The sequence below is a fragment of the Eurytemora carolleeae genome, unplaced genomic scaffold (genome assembly GCF_000591075.1).
Source record: "Eurytemora carolleeae unplaced genomic scaffold, Eaff_2.0 scaffold231, whole genome shotgun sequence".
NCBI lineage: Eukaryota > Metazoa > Arthropoda > Copepoda > Calanoida > Temoridae > Eurytemora > Eurytemora carolleeae.
In genome coordinates this window covers 338,944-353,704 of record NW_019396122.1, presented here as the reverse complement: position 1 = coordinate 353,704, position 14,761 = coordinate 338,944, and the positions used below count along the sequence as shown (strand labels likewise).

Genomic DNA, 14,761 nt, shown 5'->3' with positions numbered 1-14,761 from the left:
AAAAAATAATATTTATAGTTTTTCAATTTAAAAAAATAATAATTAACTATCTTTTAGAATACAGAGTTGACTATTAGCCTTATTAAATTTGACAAGAAAACCCAATAAAAGATAGCAATTAGTTTGTGGTATCAAGGTTTAAAAATATCTAAAAACACAAAACCCATTTAAAATTCCTTGCTACTGCAACAAACTACAGAATCCATAAGATTGCAATTAGTTTGTGGTATCAAACAGAGGGCGTCACTAAGTATAAAAATATCTAAATAAAAATCCATTTTAAAATTATTACCTGAAACTTTTTGTGGCAAATCGGGCATTCATGAGGCCATTCCTCCTCCGGTCTGTGACTAAGAAGATGCTTTTTAATTGCATGCTCAGACGATAGCTTCTTACCACACTCCGGACACTTAGCTTTCTTATTAGAATCATTATGAATCCTTTGAATGTGTACATCAAGACTTCGATATTTTTGAAATACTGCGTCACATTTATCACATTCATAACTAGAACTCTCCTCTTTAATGGCAATTATAGTTTCCACTCTCGTGAGACCAGTGAGAGTCCATGCGTTGTGATTGTGCTTCCTTAGACCCTTGTTGACAACGGTCTTTGGTTTTGGTTTGTCCTTCTTCTCTATTATCTTTCCTCTGAAAACTATCATGCCAGGTTCTAGTTTAGGGACTGGAGAATAGTTTGAGAGTGCACTACTACATATTGAATCTGATTTTTCACTCTTCATTTTCGACTTAGGAGGAACAGGTTTCTCCGTCTTTACCTTGATTGGTAGGACAGAACGGGAAGACTTTAATTTATTATGTTTCTTTTTTGGTCCACGCTTTTTAGGTTTTTTGATTTCAGACTCAGGGTCTAGAGAATCCTTCTCAATTCCTCGGAGTAATTTCGGAGCTTCTGTGATTAATATTTGTCCTGTTTCTACCTCGGTATCATTCTCAGCATTATCATTTACAATCATGGATAAAGAATATTCTCCAGGATTATCCTCCTCCTTATCCTCCTCATCCTCTCCATGCTCAGGCGAACACTCATCATCGTCTCCGGGCTCCAGAGGATTCTCATCTTCAGCCTCTTTACTCCCGGGACCATACACGTTCAGATGTTTTCTATCCTTTTCAGTTTCTTCATCGGAGTTTAATAGATCGTCGATGGAATCTGTTTCTAGTGCAGGTTCAGGACATTTCTCTTCAACTTGCTCAGAAGCATCTTGTTCGTGATCAGACTCGATAAGATCTATAAACTCTGGTGAGGGTCGGGCGGGAGTTTCTAAAACTTCAACTTCAGAACACTCGGATTCTCTTCGTTTCTTTTCCATACAAGGTTCTGGTTCCTGACACGGTATTGATCCTGAGTTTTGTCGGAAACTACTTCCACCACCGGCAGAACTCCAACTTACTGAATTCCCATTATCATTTCCATTCTCCGCAGGCAGCCGATCATTATTATCCGACCGGTCGGTAGAACCGGATAATCGAGACGGATTATCAGGATCCGGTGGAGGTGTATCTGGCGGATCATCGTCCTCGACCGGAACCCTGATCTTAAGATTGCCAAGGTTCAGGTTTGCATCGATCATCAAAATATCTTTGATTATCTTCTTCACATGCCACACTACAGAATATATTCAAATAAACAAGAAGAAAATTACTTCAATAAATTACACTTCACGTTTTAGTTGATAGAACTTGAAGGACTGCAGAAACAATTTAAGGAGACCATAAAGCGTCACATGCTGATTAACAACGGTACCTTAAGATTAAGATAATAAAACAGGGAAAAGTCCATAAATATTGCTCATACAAAGGTTAAAAGACACCATTGTGAATCGGACATAGAACAGTTTAAATGAAGGGTCACATTAAATTTCAGGTTCAATCTAATTATAGCGGAATAGCGGTAAGGCCACATTAAACTAAGCTAGTGGGGAGACCAAATAGTTCTACGATAGGCCGGGACCTGTAAAAAGTCTGGCCGCGCCATCAAAGTTGGAACCTAGCCGGATTATATCTGGGCCTAGTGCTGTGGATAGGATGGGCTAGGAGGCCGAGCGCTAAAATATTGCTAAAATATTCAGAACTGTCAAGATCATTACTTCAGGATTAGTCTTTGTTCCCCAATTACAATCTGCCTGTTATCAATTTAGGTGGATAAGGCTGCTTTTTCAGGGGTGGTCGAGGTATCGTGATTTAAAAAAATAAAAATTTAATCACCCGAAGTTTCTGGCCAATATATAGGTTAGGGCCTTACCACAACCCCAACAGTCAGAAATTACCAAATTTCATGCACATACCCTTCAAGAGCTTCTGAAACGTGCAAGAAACATCCATTTGATGGCAGAAAAATGGATGGACTATACTCATACTCAACATATGTGAGGTGAGAATTTAATAAATCTTAAATCAAATCAAGGAAATAATTGTAATATTTGAATGTAAAATATCAGATGGAAGATATAAAGTAGTAGTTTTAAACTAATAGCTGATAAATAGAAGGGAAATAAACGTCCCATAATTATTAATAGGTTAATGTAGGAAATTATATAGTGTAGCTAAAAATTAGAATTTGATGCCAGACCATAATAAAGCAATTGAGAAAGACCATGTTGATTTTACATAGAAACAAACCGTCCCTTGTACAGGGCCTGTTGCCCAGTTAGGGGTGGGTGGGTTGGTGGATGTCAACCTTGGGGCTCGGCTAAGATCAAGATCAAGATCAAGATCAAGATCAAGATCAAGATCAAGATCAAGATCAAGATCAAGATCAAGATCAAGATCAAGATCAAGATCAAGAGAGGTATTACAAGATCAAGTTCACCTGAGCGCTCTCTTGAGATGTTCCTTTTTAACTCCGGGTAGAATTATTTCTGCAATGCGGCCATCTTCCCCTTTAAGAATATTCTTCAAAAACTAAAAAAAAAATTATGAAAGTATTAAAATAAAGTAAAAAAATAAATGTCCAACCTTGCTCTGTGATGCTAGGAAGAATTTATGCCCGCTCAGGGTTCCATCATCACAGATAAATGTAAGATCAAGATGATATTTCCGAGCACAGATCTCCTTCATCATACCACTCAGGCTGTATTTCTTGGGCTGCGGAGTTGGACCGATCTGAACAACCGTCATGATGTCTGAAAATTAACAGATTTTTCCGTGAGGATATATTTTCTTTAAAAATCACCCCCCCCCCATGTTAGGTATGTTTACGCAGAGCTCCAAAATTGTTTTTATTTAATGGTTTTATCTGCTGAATTGGGGAAAATACATGAATTTTTAGAAGAAAATAAATATTATTTTGTCTTAAAATGAGGAGGAAAAAAAATCACCTTTTGATATCCCAATTTTTTATCCCATACCCCCCCCCCCACTTCCCAGTCACACCCACCCTGAATTATTCATTTAACAATATACAACATAATTTTTGTCATGTATTTATGGTGCCAGTACAAACGTCGGACCAGTTCAAACGTCGGACGGTACAAAACTAAGACTTACAAACAACGGACCAGGACAAACGTCGGACAAGTTCAAACATCGGACTGGGACAAACGTCGGACAAAGGAAAAAAAATTATTTAAATTTTAAGATTTTTTTTATTAAAAAGTTATTTCCTTTTATTGACTGGTCTAATAAAAAAGGAACTGAGTTCTTGCCAATAACTCAAATATTCTCATCCCTATACCTTCGCAACCTGGCAATGGTATTGACCTTAGATACTTTCAAACTTAAATGGTTTGATCTTATAGATTTCATAGGTTGAAATATTGAAGGTTATACGACATCGGGTTGCACAGATATAGGCATTGAAACATCAAAGTTTGTGACAATTGAACTTAACTCCTTTTTGGTCTGTTGTTTTATACAGTGCTACCTTCGAAGGATGAGACTTTATTCAGTTGTCTTTGATTTTTATCACAACAAGCGAGAGATTTTTAATTTATTTCTTTAAGCAATGGTACTTCTTTTTAACTCAACCAAAGTCCAACGTTTTGCCTTATAAATGTACCCGTCCGACGTTTGTACTGGTCCGATGTTTGTCTCAGTCCGACGTTTGTACCAGTTCGACGTTTGTACTAGTCCGAAGTTTGCAAGTACACGTTTGCACTCTCCGACCTTTGTAGCGTCCGACGTTTGTACTAATACCGTATTTATATTTACGGCTCACTATTCTTTCGGATCCTTTTCTCCGGTAAGTTCTTTAATTCTCAAGGTTGGAGAGAGAAATCTTCTTTTCCTGCTCAACATCATTTTCAACCTTTTCTCCTTCTCCTCTGGAGACAAACCTGGAGAGGACGGTTCTCTGGGAATTCCTGCTTCCGAATCATTACTTGAGATTGGAGATGGTTTGTTTATGAAAGAAGAATGTCTAGATCTTCGAGACTTTATAAATTTATCTAAATCAATATCATCTTGTCTGAACACTGAACTGGAGCTAAAATAAGTTGGATTAAGTTCTCTTCTTGATGTGTTTGAGTTCAGCAGAGGTTTCTTACACCTTGACAAGGAACTTTGCTCAGCTCCTTGTCCGAGGATGAAACAAGATCGAAATATGTCTCCTTTAAAAATAAAACTGCCATTTAATCTTCTAAAATGAGCCATATTAAGATTTCCAAGATTTAATCCTGACTTCATTTTCAAGGGTTGAGATCTTAAAAGCAACATTTTAGTTTCTAAAAGTAAGAAAAAACTAATATTGAAATAAATGCGGACAAGACATAAACCTACCAGCATATAATAAACAAAATCTGAAGGCAACAAAATCGATAGATGAACAATGTTATTTTTATTCATATCTATTATATTTCATATTTGAATCTAATGCGATCCAGAAAAATACAATAATCATAATTGTACTTGCAATTACTTAGATTTTCAACCATATTCGTGTGATACTCTTCGACTAATTCCGACCCGATTTAACATAATACATTTATACACACTGACACATCTAAACAGCTAGCTCTCTGTCTTATTAATATCTTCATAAATTACATAAACTTATTTCTATTTAGAACGTTGAAATGCTTAAAAAACGAATCCATTAGTTAAGGATATCAGTTAACAGATTTTAGTGGATAAGAATTTCTAAAACACAAAAGTTATCAACTGGAAACATATTAAATAAGCATTAAAAAACAGATTTACAAAAGATTAGAACAGATTAATCGTGTGTTTGCCATGAAAGATAAATACTATGTGGAAAGGAATAGGAGAAAGAGGTTGGTCTCTGTAATGTTAAAAATATACGATTATTAATGAATCATTTTGAAAAATTTAATAAGGCTAATAGAATTTTTTTTTTGCAGAAAATGCTAGATTTTTCGAGTATCATGTGCGTATTTTGGCGCTGAAGATTGGATATAATCTAATATGATATGGGACGCTCTGTATATTGTGAGAGAACAAGGAAGTTAAAAAATAAAGCTGTGTGGACCTAACCACTTAAAGATGATTCAGATTAAATAGCGCTGAACCAATTTTTGTTTAAAACTTATCATAAATCAAATCTTAAAACAATCATAACTAGCTCTTCTGTACTGAAACACTGAGGAACCATAACTTTTCCAGTTCCTTTTCACAAAACAATTTTTTGCTCTTGACAAAGAACTGTTTGCGGCATTTTCCTGACGCTTAAATTACTGCGCAGACTCAGATACCGGGGAAAATGCAACAAATATTATTTTTCCACCAAACTAAAAACTCCTTTGTACTTTTATGTTATTTGTTAAATTCACATATTTTATTTGAAACAAATTTGAAAATGGGTTTCCATGATTTTAAAAATTTAAAAATAAAGCTCTTAATTTGTACTTAAAACAACAAGTTTTGGCCTCGGGTCAGAAACAAATTAAAAAAAAAGGATTTGAAATAATGTCAGTAATAAGTTTTAGATCTATATTTTTAGTATCACATCAGAAAAATTGTAAATAGGTATTTTTTAGCAATTCTAAAACATTTAGTTTTTCTACATTTTGTAGGACATAGAATAAAAGCTGCGCCATCCCAGGTAGTGAAATTTTTCAATATCTGAATTAGAACAAAACTTTCTTTTTTAGATTTCACCAATTTAGTGAAATTAACGTTAAATCGACGCTGCCATCAAACAATCTGAATGTTTTATGAACTTTATTAGCATAGATAACATTAGTATGGAATACTTTCTGTGAAGACATTTAGCAGTTGTATAGTTCCACGTGTTGCACACAATTTTTTAGAACAAATTTCATTTTTTTATATACAATTCATTTGTTTACTGTAAAGAGTGTATTGTATAGATAATAATGTACTGAAAACCAACTGTGTGCGTTATAACAAAGCGCGCCAAGTTTATTCTAAAATTAATTTCTTCCTAATGTTTAAAGTATGAAAAATTGTCATCAAATATTAATCTAATTCAATTTTTATTTAAGGTAAGATGACGTCCAAACTCACTTTTCGGGCGAGGACCTTGGACGTCGCCAAGCCGATGGCGATTTACAGGGCGGATGATCTGCCGGAGTTAGCGGCTGAGAACGCCATTAATCGTGCCGTCCCCGCCCTTCCTACTGGAATGGAGAAGGAGGAGGAAACAGAGAAACATCTGCAGGATATTCTGGAAGCACAGAACAAAGGGTTAGTTAAGAAGGTTGCGGAGCTAGTGATCCCTACTCCGGAGGTTGTTGAAGAGCAGAAAGCTATGCTTGAGACTCTATATAAAGGAGTGTTTAAGCAACCTCGGCAATATATTCATGTTCAACCTCTGACAGCGGATCAGGATAAACCTGACTATGATATGGACGACGAGGATTTTAAGTTTTTTAACGACGAACTTCGAGAACGGAGAAAGTTCGAAGTTTCCCTTGTGACGTTTGAAGATATGATTGACAGATTGGAAAAGAACTCCGGTCAGACCGTCATGAGTTTAAAGGAAGCAAAAATGTTGCTAAAAGAAGATGATGATTTAATTCTTGCAGTTTATGATTACTGGTTGAATAAACGTCTTGAGACACAGCAGTGCTTAATCCCTCAGGTGAAATGTGAACCAAACCGTGACCAAACAACCGGATCACAAACTGCTAATCCTTACGTTGCGTTCCGTCGCAGGACGGAGAAGATGCAGACCAGGAAGAATCGTAAGAACGAGGAGGATTCCTACATGAGAATGTTGAAACTAAGACGGGATATTAACAGGGTTGTGATGCTTCTCGACATGGTGAAACGGAGAGAGAAGTTAAAGAAGGAAAACTTAAATCTAATCTCCGATGTTTATGATAAACGTTACCAGGCAGAGGACTGGGACGGATCTATATATCAGCAGATTCAGCTTCAACGACCTCCCAAGGTTTCTCTCCAGCAATATCCTCTATCCTCTTGGATAAATGTCGGAGGATCTTCAGATCACGTTGTTCCTGTTAAGCGTGAGAAGAGAATATACCGCAAGCGGAAGCACCAGCGTGCCGGGCTCATGATGAGGAACGGAATATCAGGACTCATCCGAGGAGATAGAACCCTGCTTCCTCTAGTACCGGATATTCTGAGCTCTGACGAGGATCGAAGTTCTAGTATCGGTACCAAGGTTTCAGACGTTGATGCCGACGAAACAGACGATTCCGAGGGGCCGTTTTCTTTCAGGAGAAAGGCTGGTGTTAAGTATCTTGCTCCCTTGGATGATTTCTCCGCGGATCTTGACAGATATGAAAAGTTTCAAAAGTTTTTCCCTGTCGTCGCTCCCTTGGATTTGGGTCGTCAGCCTGAACATCTTGGTTTTTGTCGAAGACGGGTTGGCAGAGGAGGACGAGTTATTCTTGACAGGGTTCAGAGCAAGTGGGAGTCCTGGGATCAGTCTGAGCTCCAGTTCGGAGATGAGAACAGGATCATGCGCCCTCTGACTCCCGACAACATGAAACTAAGTTTCTGGGATCCCTACAAGGTTAGGGATAATGAAGTGTTTTCTCATTAAACCTTCGGGAAATTCCTTTTCATGTAATTTAAAAGGACAAGGATAATCCAACTCTCAAAAGCATAATGTTTTTAACTGGTATTATTTATTATTTTTGTGAGAATTTATTGTACATTTTGAAAACTAAAACTTAACTGTAACTGAACAAAAAATTCTGATGTCTTTGTTTTCGAACCAGAGAAGACTGATTTCTTAACAATTCTTATTTTGTACCTGCATTCTTATATTCAACTATTTATTTTGCTCAATTGTGTTTAATTAAAAATCTATTTGTTGACAATACAGACATTCGTATTTTCTTATTATTATTAAAACATCAATTAATACTTATTGTAAATGTAAATATTTTATCAAAATCATTTTAAGTCGTTAAAATCATCATTTCAGGCGTTACAAGACACACAGGGTTACACACAAAGAATGAGACTTTAATAACGACCAGATACTATTTGTAAATGGCAATTTTAAGGTTCAAACGGGGTTCTTTCCTCGAATAAAGAAGTGGCGCATTATATGGTTTCACAAAGAAAGAAAAATGTTTAGATTTTATGGAACCGTTAATATAAATGAACAGATTAAATTAATTAAAAGTTGGTAACCCTGTAAGAACATTTTACAAATTGATTTCTATTATAAAAAGTGTCACAGTGATACTGTCCTTACTTGCTCGTTCTCTTGAACTATTCAACAACAAAATTGCGGAAAAGGAGATTTTGAAAAATATTTTTGATAATTATGAAACATTTTGATTTCTCGATTCTTAATATTTGTGTTTCCTTCTTGATTGTCTTATACATATATTATAAGTTGCGTGATTCATACTGTAACCTGTACTCTACCTTGTAGCTTTGTAACATTTAGTCGTTTCCTGTAACTCCAGGGCATTTACCTACAGTGTATACTTTCAGATAGAATGGTCGAGAAATGATGCAGGTTAATCTATTTTCTAGTCAGGACAATCTCTCTCCTACTCCCCGGTCCTTGAGCCCCTCCAGCTCCTTGAAGTCCCACTGCATGTCCCTGGAGAATGAACTCTCTGAGGATTTAAACCGCGGAGATCTTCTTAGTGTATTCAACTCAAAACCTCTTCCCACGAATAACAATGAGTTCCCGAAGGATATCTTCACAATCACTCAGGGTAAGATTTAATTAACTAATAATAATTGAAAAAATCTGAAAATATAATTCAGGAAAAACTTTTTATAATGTTTGTTAAGGTCCTGAAAGAATTGTCCCTAGAGTTAAGGAGAGAAGGTTGAGTTGCTCCGATCATCATAAAACCCTTCTCAACGCATCTAAGGAACTCTGCATAGATAAGGTAAAGCTAGAATCAGAATATAAGTAGGGAAATGGGGAGGGGGGTTTCATATGTTCTTAATTTCAGAACTATTCATAGTTTTTTTCAACATCGCATGGGTTTTACTAAGGAAAGATGGTTATGTTGCTTTCTCTTTTCTATAATTTTGATGCAAGTTATCTGTAGTAAGGTTGATAAATATGATAAATATCTAGGAGTTTGTTGATGTGCATATCCAATGCGAAGATGGAACTATTGCGGCTCACGCTCTCATATTGGGTATTTCATCCCCCTTTCTTAGATCTCTTATAGAGAACGAACTTTCATCTAGTATAGACTCCAAGCGTGGAGTTGAACCCATTGTTATCGTTCTTGCCGACGTCAAGGTTAGCCTTATCCAGGTCCTACTGGAGGTACTGTACACTGGATCTGTGGTTACCCAGGAGGGACAGGTTTATGCTCTCATGAAGCTGTTATATGATCTTGCAATTAATATTTCTATTGGTGCGGAGAAAACCAATGTTCCGTCTACAAAATTTGATATAACTCCGGTGACAAAATCTAATAATGATTTCGAGTGTCAATCTTGTCGACCAAGGAAACGATCCAGAATCGACACCTTCGACAGCACTATCAATGCTCTTTTCGACTCAAACAGCAACATACAAAGCTCAAATAATAAAAGTATGCGACTATCATCCCAGGATGGATTGAACCTGTGGGGGAAGTCCGGAGGTCTGGTGGTCAATAGTTTGACCGCTAGCGGAGTAGAGGTGAAGCAGGAACCTGAGGAGAAACCAACCATGTCGGAGGAACGTCAGTACGACCAGTCGGAGTTAAGACAAGCCTTGAAACAAGCAAACTTTAGCCTGAGCAGTAACTCCGTGAATAACAATCAGCTGAGTCACTTCGTGTCAGTAAATCCAGGATACCAGGTAGAGAACTTCATTTAGGGATTTATTCTTCCTTTATGCCGAACCCCCCCCCCCCCCCTACTCTCTCTTAATCTTAAAAGGAAAAAAAGTGATTTAAGGAAAATGTGAATTGGGGCAGCGAGGGTCTCTGCAAAAAGACATAATGAAGTCTCATTTTCCTTTAAATTAAATTCTCCATAGTTTTAATTATAATTGAAGTTTTCTATTATTATTATTATTATTTGATTAATTATTGAAATCTAACACCATATGTTCAGGTTAAGCTAGAACTTCCTCCCAGCTCTAATGTTCAGCTTGGAAATAATTCCCTGGTTCAATCCTCTCCACAAACCACAGTATCAAAGGACTCCTCCAGCTCTGACGATCCTCTGGCTGCGATCATGAATCAGACAATCTTTGGAGGTGAGTAATCTAACTAACAATAAAAAAAACAATAAGACAAATTTTTAAAATAGATTATTAATTTCAAAATATTCCAGGGGACGGATTGAATATGTACATTCAAGTAAGCAACAATGTTTCCTCATTTGTAAACTCAAGTCCTAAACCCCAGCAGCCAGCTCAATCCAAACCTCAGGAGAAAGAGAAGGACGCGGGTTCGGTAACCAACTCTCAGTTCCAGGAGAACCTGGAGGATTTATCCTGTACTCCTGATGATGACGACATCAATACCTCCTACAACTGTGAGACCTGTAACCGAGTAATGAAGGGGAAGGTGATGCTCCAGGCGCACAGGTTTCAGGAGCACCATGAGAACCCGGAGTTTGAAACCTCGTCCTTCCCGGAGGATAAGTTCGCCTGCAGGGTTTGCTTGAAACTCTTCACCAGGAACTCGGACGTCAAGGCGCATATTCTCCGGGTTCATTGTGGAGATAGGAGATATCCTTGCACCCAATGTGGGAAACGGTAATAATAATACTAGAGCCTAAGACGTAATTTCAAGTGATCTTACATTTATAGAGTGATGTCATTTTCTATTTGCGACGGTACCCTTTAAAAATAAAATTTTTTACGTGTTTAAAGGGTAACTTTAATTTACGTCTACGTTCTTCACTCCCTTTAAATCACACTTATTCAAAGCAACAAGTAGATCAAATATATATTGTAAATATTTTTAGGTTTAAAGAATCAACGCATCTGCGTAAGCATCTGTATACGCATACCGGAGAGAGACCTCACTTCTGCAGTTACTGCTCCAAAGGTTTCCAGACCAGCTCCGACCTGAAACGTCACAAGAAAACCCGTGTCCACCAGGAGAGAGTGGACCAGTGCAATGTAGAACGAAATCATTCAAATCCCGAGACTCCAACTGACAAAAGTAATGTTTTTATTTGATATTCTTGCCCTTTGGTCGTCTTTTTTTAATTAGTTTATTCCAGTGCTTAGGATCCGGATACGAATCCGTTGGATCCGCAAGATTTTGGCTTCATGCATCCAGATCCGCAAAAATATGCGGATCCACGGTTCCGGATTCAAGGGGTAAAATATCAACCAAAAACGGCAAAAAAAAACACTATATTACTCCTTAAACCCAAGTCTGAACTTTTGAAGTAAAGAGAGATTAGAAAAATTTCATTATTTCTGAATGGTTCATCAAGTTTTAGGATAAAAATACGCGATAAAAAAATAAAACAAAAAAAATTTAAACTTATTTTTTGTTAAAAAGATTAAGTAAATCTTAAAGAAATTACCTTTTTTCCAGTCCGGATCCAGGATCTGGATCCGAATCCGCATCCGCATCAAAATTAAATGGATCCTAAGCACTGGTTTATTCGTTGGCGGATAATTTTTTACTGTCGTAATATTAGAATATGAACATAAAAAATGTTTTTATATTTTCTTTAATATTAAACCAGTAATGGTTCCCCCTCCCTCACAAAAAGAAATCTTGAAAAAAAAAACAAATAAAATCGACATCAACGTAAAAAAAAAAACAAATAAAATCGACATCAACGTAAAAAAAAACAATGAAATTTCTATTTTATTACCTATTATGAAATTAAAAAAAAATGTTTTGTCTCGTTGCCTGGACCTTGTTCTAAACTAAAAATACTTCAGGTATGGATGCAAATATAGATTTCCAACGGTGGAACGAGGGAGATGAAGAAGATTTAGCGACCACATTAAACTCTCATGTCTCTCCCTCCTCTCCCTTCAGCAACCTCAGTTCTGTTCAGTCCCAACCCAGCACTCCACCCTTCTCCACCATGAACTCAAACAGCAATATTGGTTCTCCTCTCTCCGGGATATCGGGTCAACGCTCCCAACCCAACCTCCCGTTCACAACATCAACATCTCAGTATATTCAGCTCCCTCCTAGGCAGAGCAGTGGTTCACTTGTCTTCAGCTCATCACTCTCCAACCAGACTCATCAGGTTCATTTTGTAACAGATTCTTTACCAAAATCCTCCTGGCAGTCCCAACCCAGCAACTTGCTGCTCCAGAACCAAACCTTATCCGATAATCAAACCCTGAACAATATTGGACTCACCAGCTCACATCTCGGAGATACAATCTCATCCCTGCAAACCCAAAACCTTGGAGTTCAGAACCTGACCCTGCCCAGTACAACCCTAGACCTCTCTGATATCAAGTGGGGGATTCTGGACTCTGCGGTCATCATAAAGAGGTCGGGTTCCTCCGACTCTCCCTTGCAGGAGGAGGAAAGGCTGACGATCCAAGAAGATCTCTAGCGATCAATCACTCTGATGTGTTAAGTACTCACGACTGATATTTCACTTGGATCCAAGTATTAGGGTTCCTTATCTCCATGTATCCGGTTCATATGACTTGGTTAGGATGAGGGGAGAAGGTTTTAGAATCTATATTTGATATACTCTAACATATGCAATGTTGAAGAGATGGAGATGAGTAAAGTACAAAAGTAATCAAAATTGACTCAAACTGATCATTTTATATTTGCATTTCCAGTTATCAGTGCATTCCTATATTCAATATTGTCTAGATCCAACCTGCTCTTTTGGACTTGCATTTCATTTTCATTATTTGGCTTCAAAAAAATTTAACTCTATTTTTATCCTGACCTCTTATTCTGTGCTCAATTCTTAGATATTTTTAAGGAAGAGTTTATATATATATATATAATTTTAGTTCTGCTAGACACTAGTCTCCTACATGTTAATTGTCAAGTTACCATCTTATATTCGAATAATGAATTGCCGTGTGCATGGACTTGAAAGGTTAAAATATTGACACCGACAATTTTGTGTAAATAGTTACTTCTTTCGTCTTGAATTCCTTTTTCACCATCTTACTTTTAAATATTTATCAAACTTGCAAGATTTTAACATCTTTCTCAAACAGATTAAAAGTATTAAATTCAAAAGAAGCATTTCAACAAAATTTAAATTAACACAGGTCTGCCGCTTTAGTAATTGTAAATTGGCGGTACAGAACAAACCTGTGCGTGAAGTTTTCATTTTCCTGCTCAAAATTGGATTATTTTTTGTATGTACACAGTGTACACTGTACAGTAAACCCGTAAAAAAGTACATCACTGATCATGTACTCGTATAAAAATTAATTTTTCCTATAATTTCCTGCTTCCTGCACAGAATTTCTTTTTTTGGATCTTTTTTTAACCACACCCGTAGTTACATATATCTAGAACGGATTTAACTTTCGGTGTGGCATAATCAATTTTTTTTTTAATTTTAATGATTTTTTTACATTTACTTAAGCTATGAGAAAATTTAATGTTTTCCCTTCTACCAATTATATTTCTGATTTTTTTTTTGCTTTGAAAATTTTCCGTATTTTATTTTTAACAAACTAAAATTGTAAATTTAGCACATTCTAAAATTTTATATTAATAATCGAGTTAATTGTTTTATTTTTGTCGATTTATTCAACTGTAAGGAGTGCAGAGGGGTTTTGACGAAGGAATTGAATCTCAATGTTGTTTTTATATTCATAGTTTATATTGATAAAGTATTTATAGGTTTCGGATATATGTATTTTTATATTTTTGTATACTAGAACATTGCAAATAAAATAATTTTATTCAAAATATCAAATTTAACTTATTAGCTTTGTACTATGTTATTATGATTAAAAGGAAAAAATGTAAATTGTATAATTATAAACAGGATGTCCAATAAACATGGGAATTCAGTGACGACTTTTCTATCGTCTTCAATCCATGCGGCATTTTTTCATGAACACAATTATTGAGGCTTAAACATCTAATATCGAAGTAAGATTTTAAAAATGTGGTCTACCATTTTTATATCTTAAAAATTGAAAGAGATCTTGCAAAATTTGTTTCAGTTTATTTTATAAATTAACATAAAATATCTTCGTCACTGTTTAAGATACAAGAAAGGTCTAGACCACTTTATAAAAAGCTCTTTAGCCTCGTTTTTTTCACTTTCTTTCCACGCATTAAATATCGTTAATCAAAGACGACTTTCAAGTCGTCTCTCAATTCCCATATTTATTGGGAACATAGATACGGTTATCCAAAAAGACGTCATTGTAAATTTGTTTTATTTACATTCATTGTTCCCTTCAGTTTTATTGCAAGTTAAAGGGAGTGTTCTTCCAACTTGTTTTC

General features: G+C 36.1%; 3 protein-coding genes across 3 annotated transcripts; 2 read left to right on the top strand and 1 right to left on the bottom strand.

The window, feature by feature from the left end:
* Window positions 1-292: 292 nt before the first annotated feature.
* Window positions 293-1,652, bottom strand: LOC111695577 (E3 ubiquitin-protein ligase ZFP91; the record flags this gene model as incomplete). The annotated part of the gene is given in 1 exon segment (XM_023464945.1): window positions 293-1,652. A coding segment is annotated over 1 exon segment (1,302 nt), but the record flags the coding sequence as incomplete, so codon positions are not given.
* Window positions 1,653-6,394: 4,742 nt separating this feature from the next.
* LOC111695569 (enhancer of polycomb homolog 1) lies at window positions 6,395-8,862 on the top strand. Its single transcript, XM_023464937.1, has one exon. The coding sequence runs from the start codon at window positions 6,430-6,432 to the stop codon at window positions 7,951-7,953; it is 1,524 nt and encodes a 507-aa protein (XP_023320705.1). The 5' UTR covers window positions 6,395-6,429; the 3' UTR covers window positions 7,954-8,862.
* LOC111695568 (zinc finger and BTB domain-containing protein 18) lies at window positions 8,860-13,090 on the top strand. Its single transcript, XM_023464936.1, has 7 exons — window positions 8,860-9,091; window positions 9,171-9,271; window positions 9,466-10,185; window positions 10,443-10,587; window positions 10,665-11,091; window positions 11,304-11,503; window positions 12,244-13,090. Exons 1-7 carry the CDS (start codon window positions 8,878-8,880, stop codon window positions 12,876-12,878), a joined length of 2,442 nt encoding a protein of 813 aa, XP_023320704.1. The 5' UTR covers window positions 8,860-8,877; the 3' UTR covers window positions 12,879-13,090.
* The last annotated feature ends 1,671 nt before the right edge of the window (window positions 13,091-14,761 follow it).

What these genes read in the sequence shown, in the direction of transcription:
- LOC111695569 (XM_023464937.1), top strand. Translation starts at nt 6,430, where the DNA reads ATGACGTCCAAACTCACTTTTCGGGCGAGGACCTTGGACGTCGCCAAG.
- LOC111695568 (XM_023464936.1), top strand. Translation starts at nt 8,878, where the DNA reads ATGATGCAGGTTAATCTATTTTCTAGTCAGGACAATCTCTCTCCTACT. An exon ending in GAATCAGACAATCTTTGGAG is followed by an intron (nt 10,588 to 10,664) that starts GTGAGTAATCTA and finishes AAAATATTCCAG; the next exon opens with GGGACGGATTGAATATGTAC. An exon ending in CGAGACTCCAACTGACAAAA is followed by an intron (nt 11,504 to 12,243) that starts GTAATGTTTTTA and finishes AAAATACTTCAG; the next exon opens with GTATGGATGCAAATATAGAT.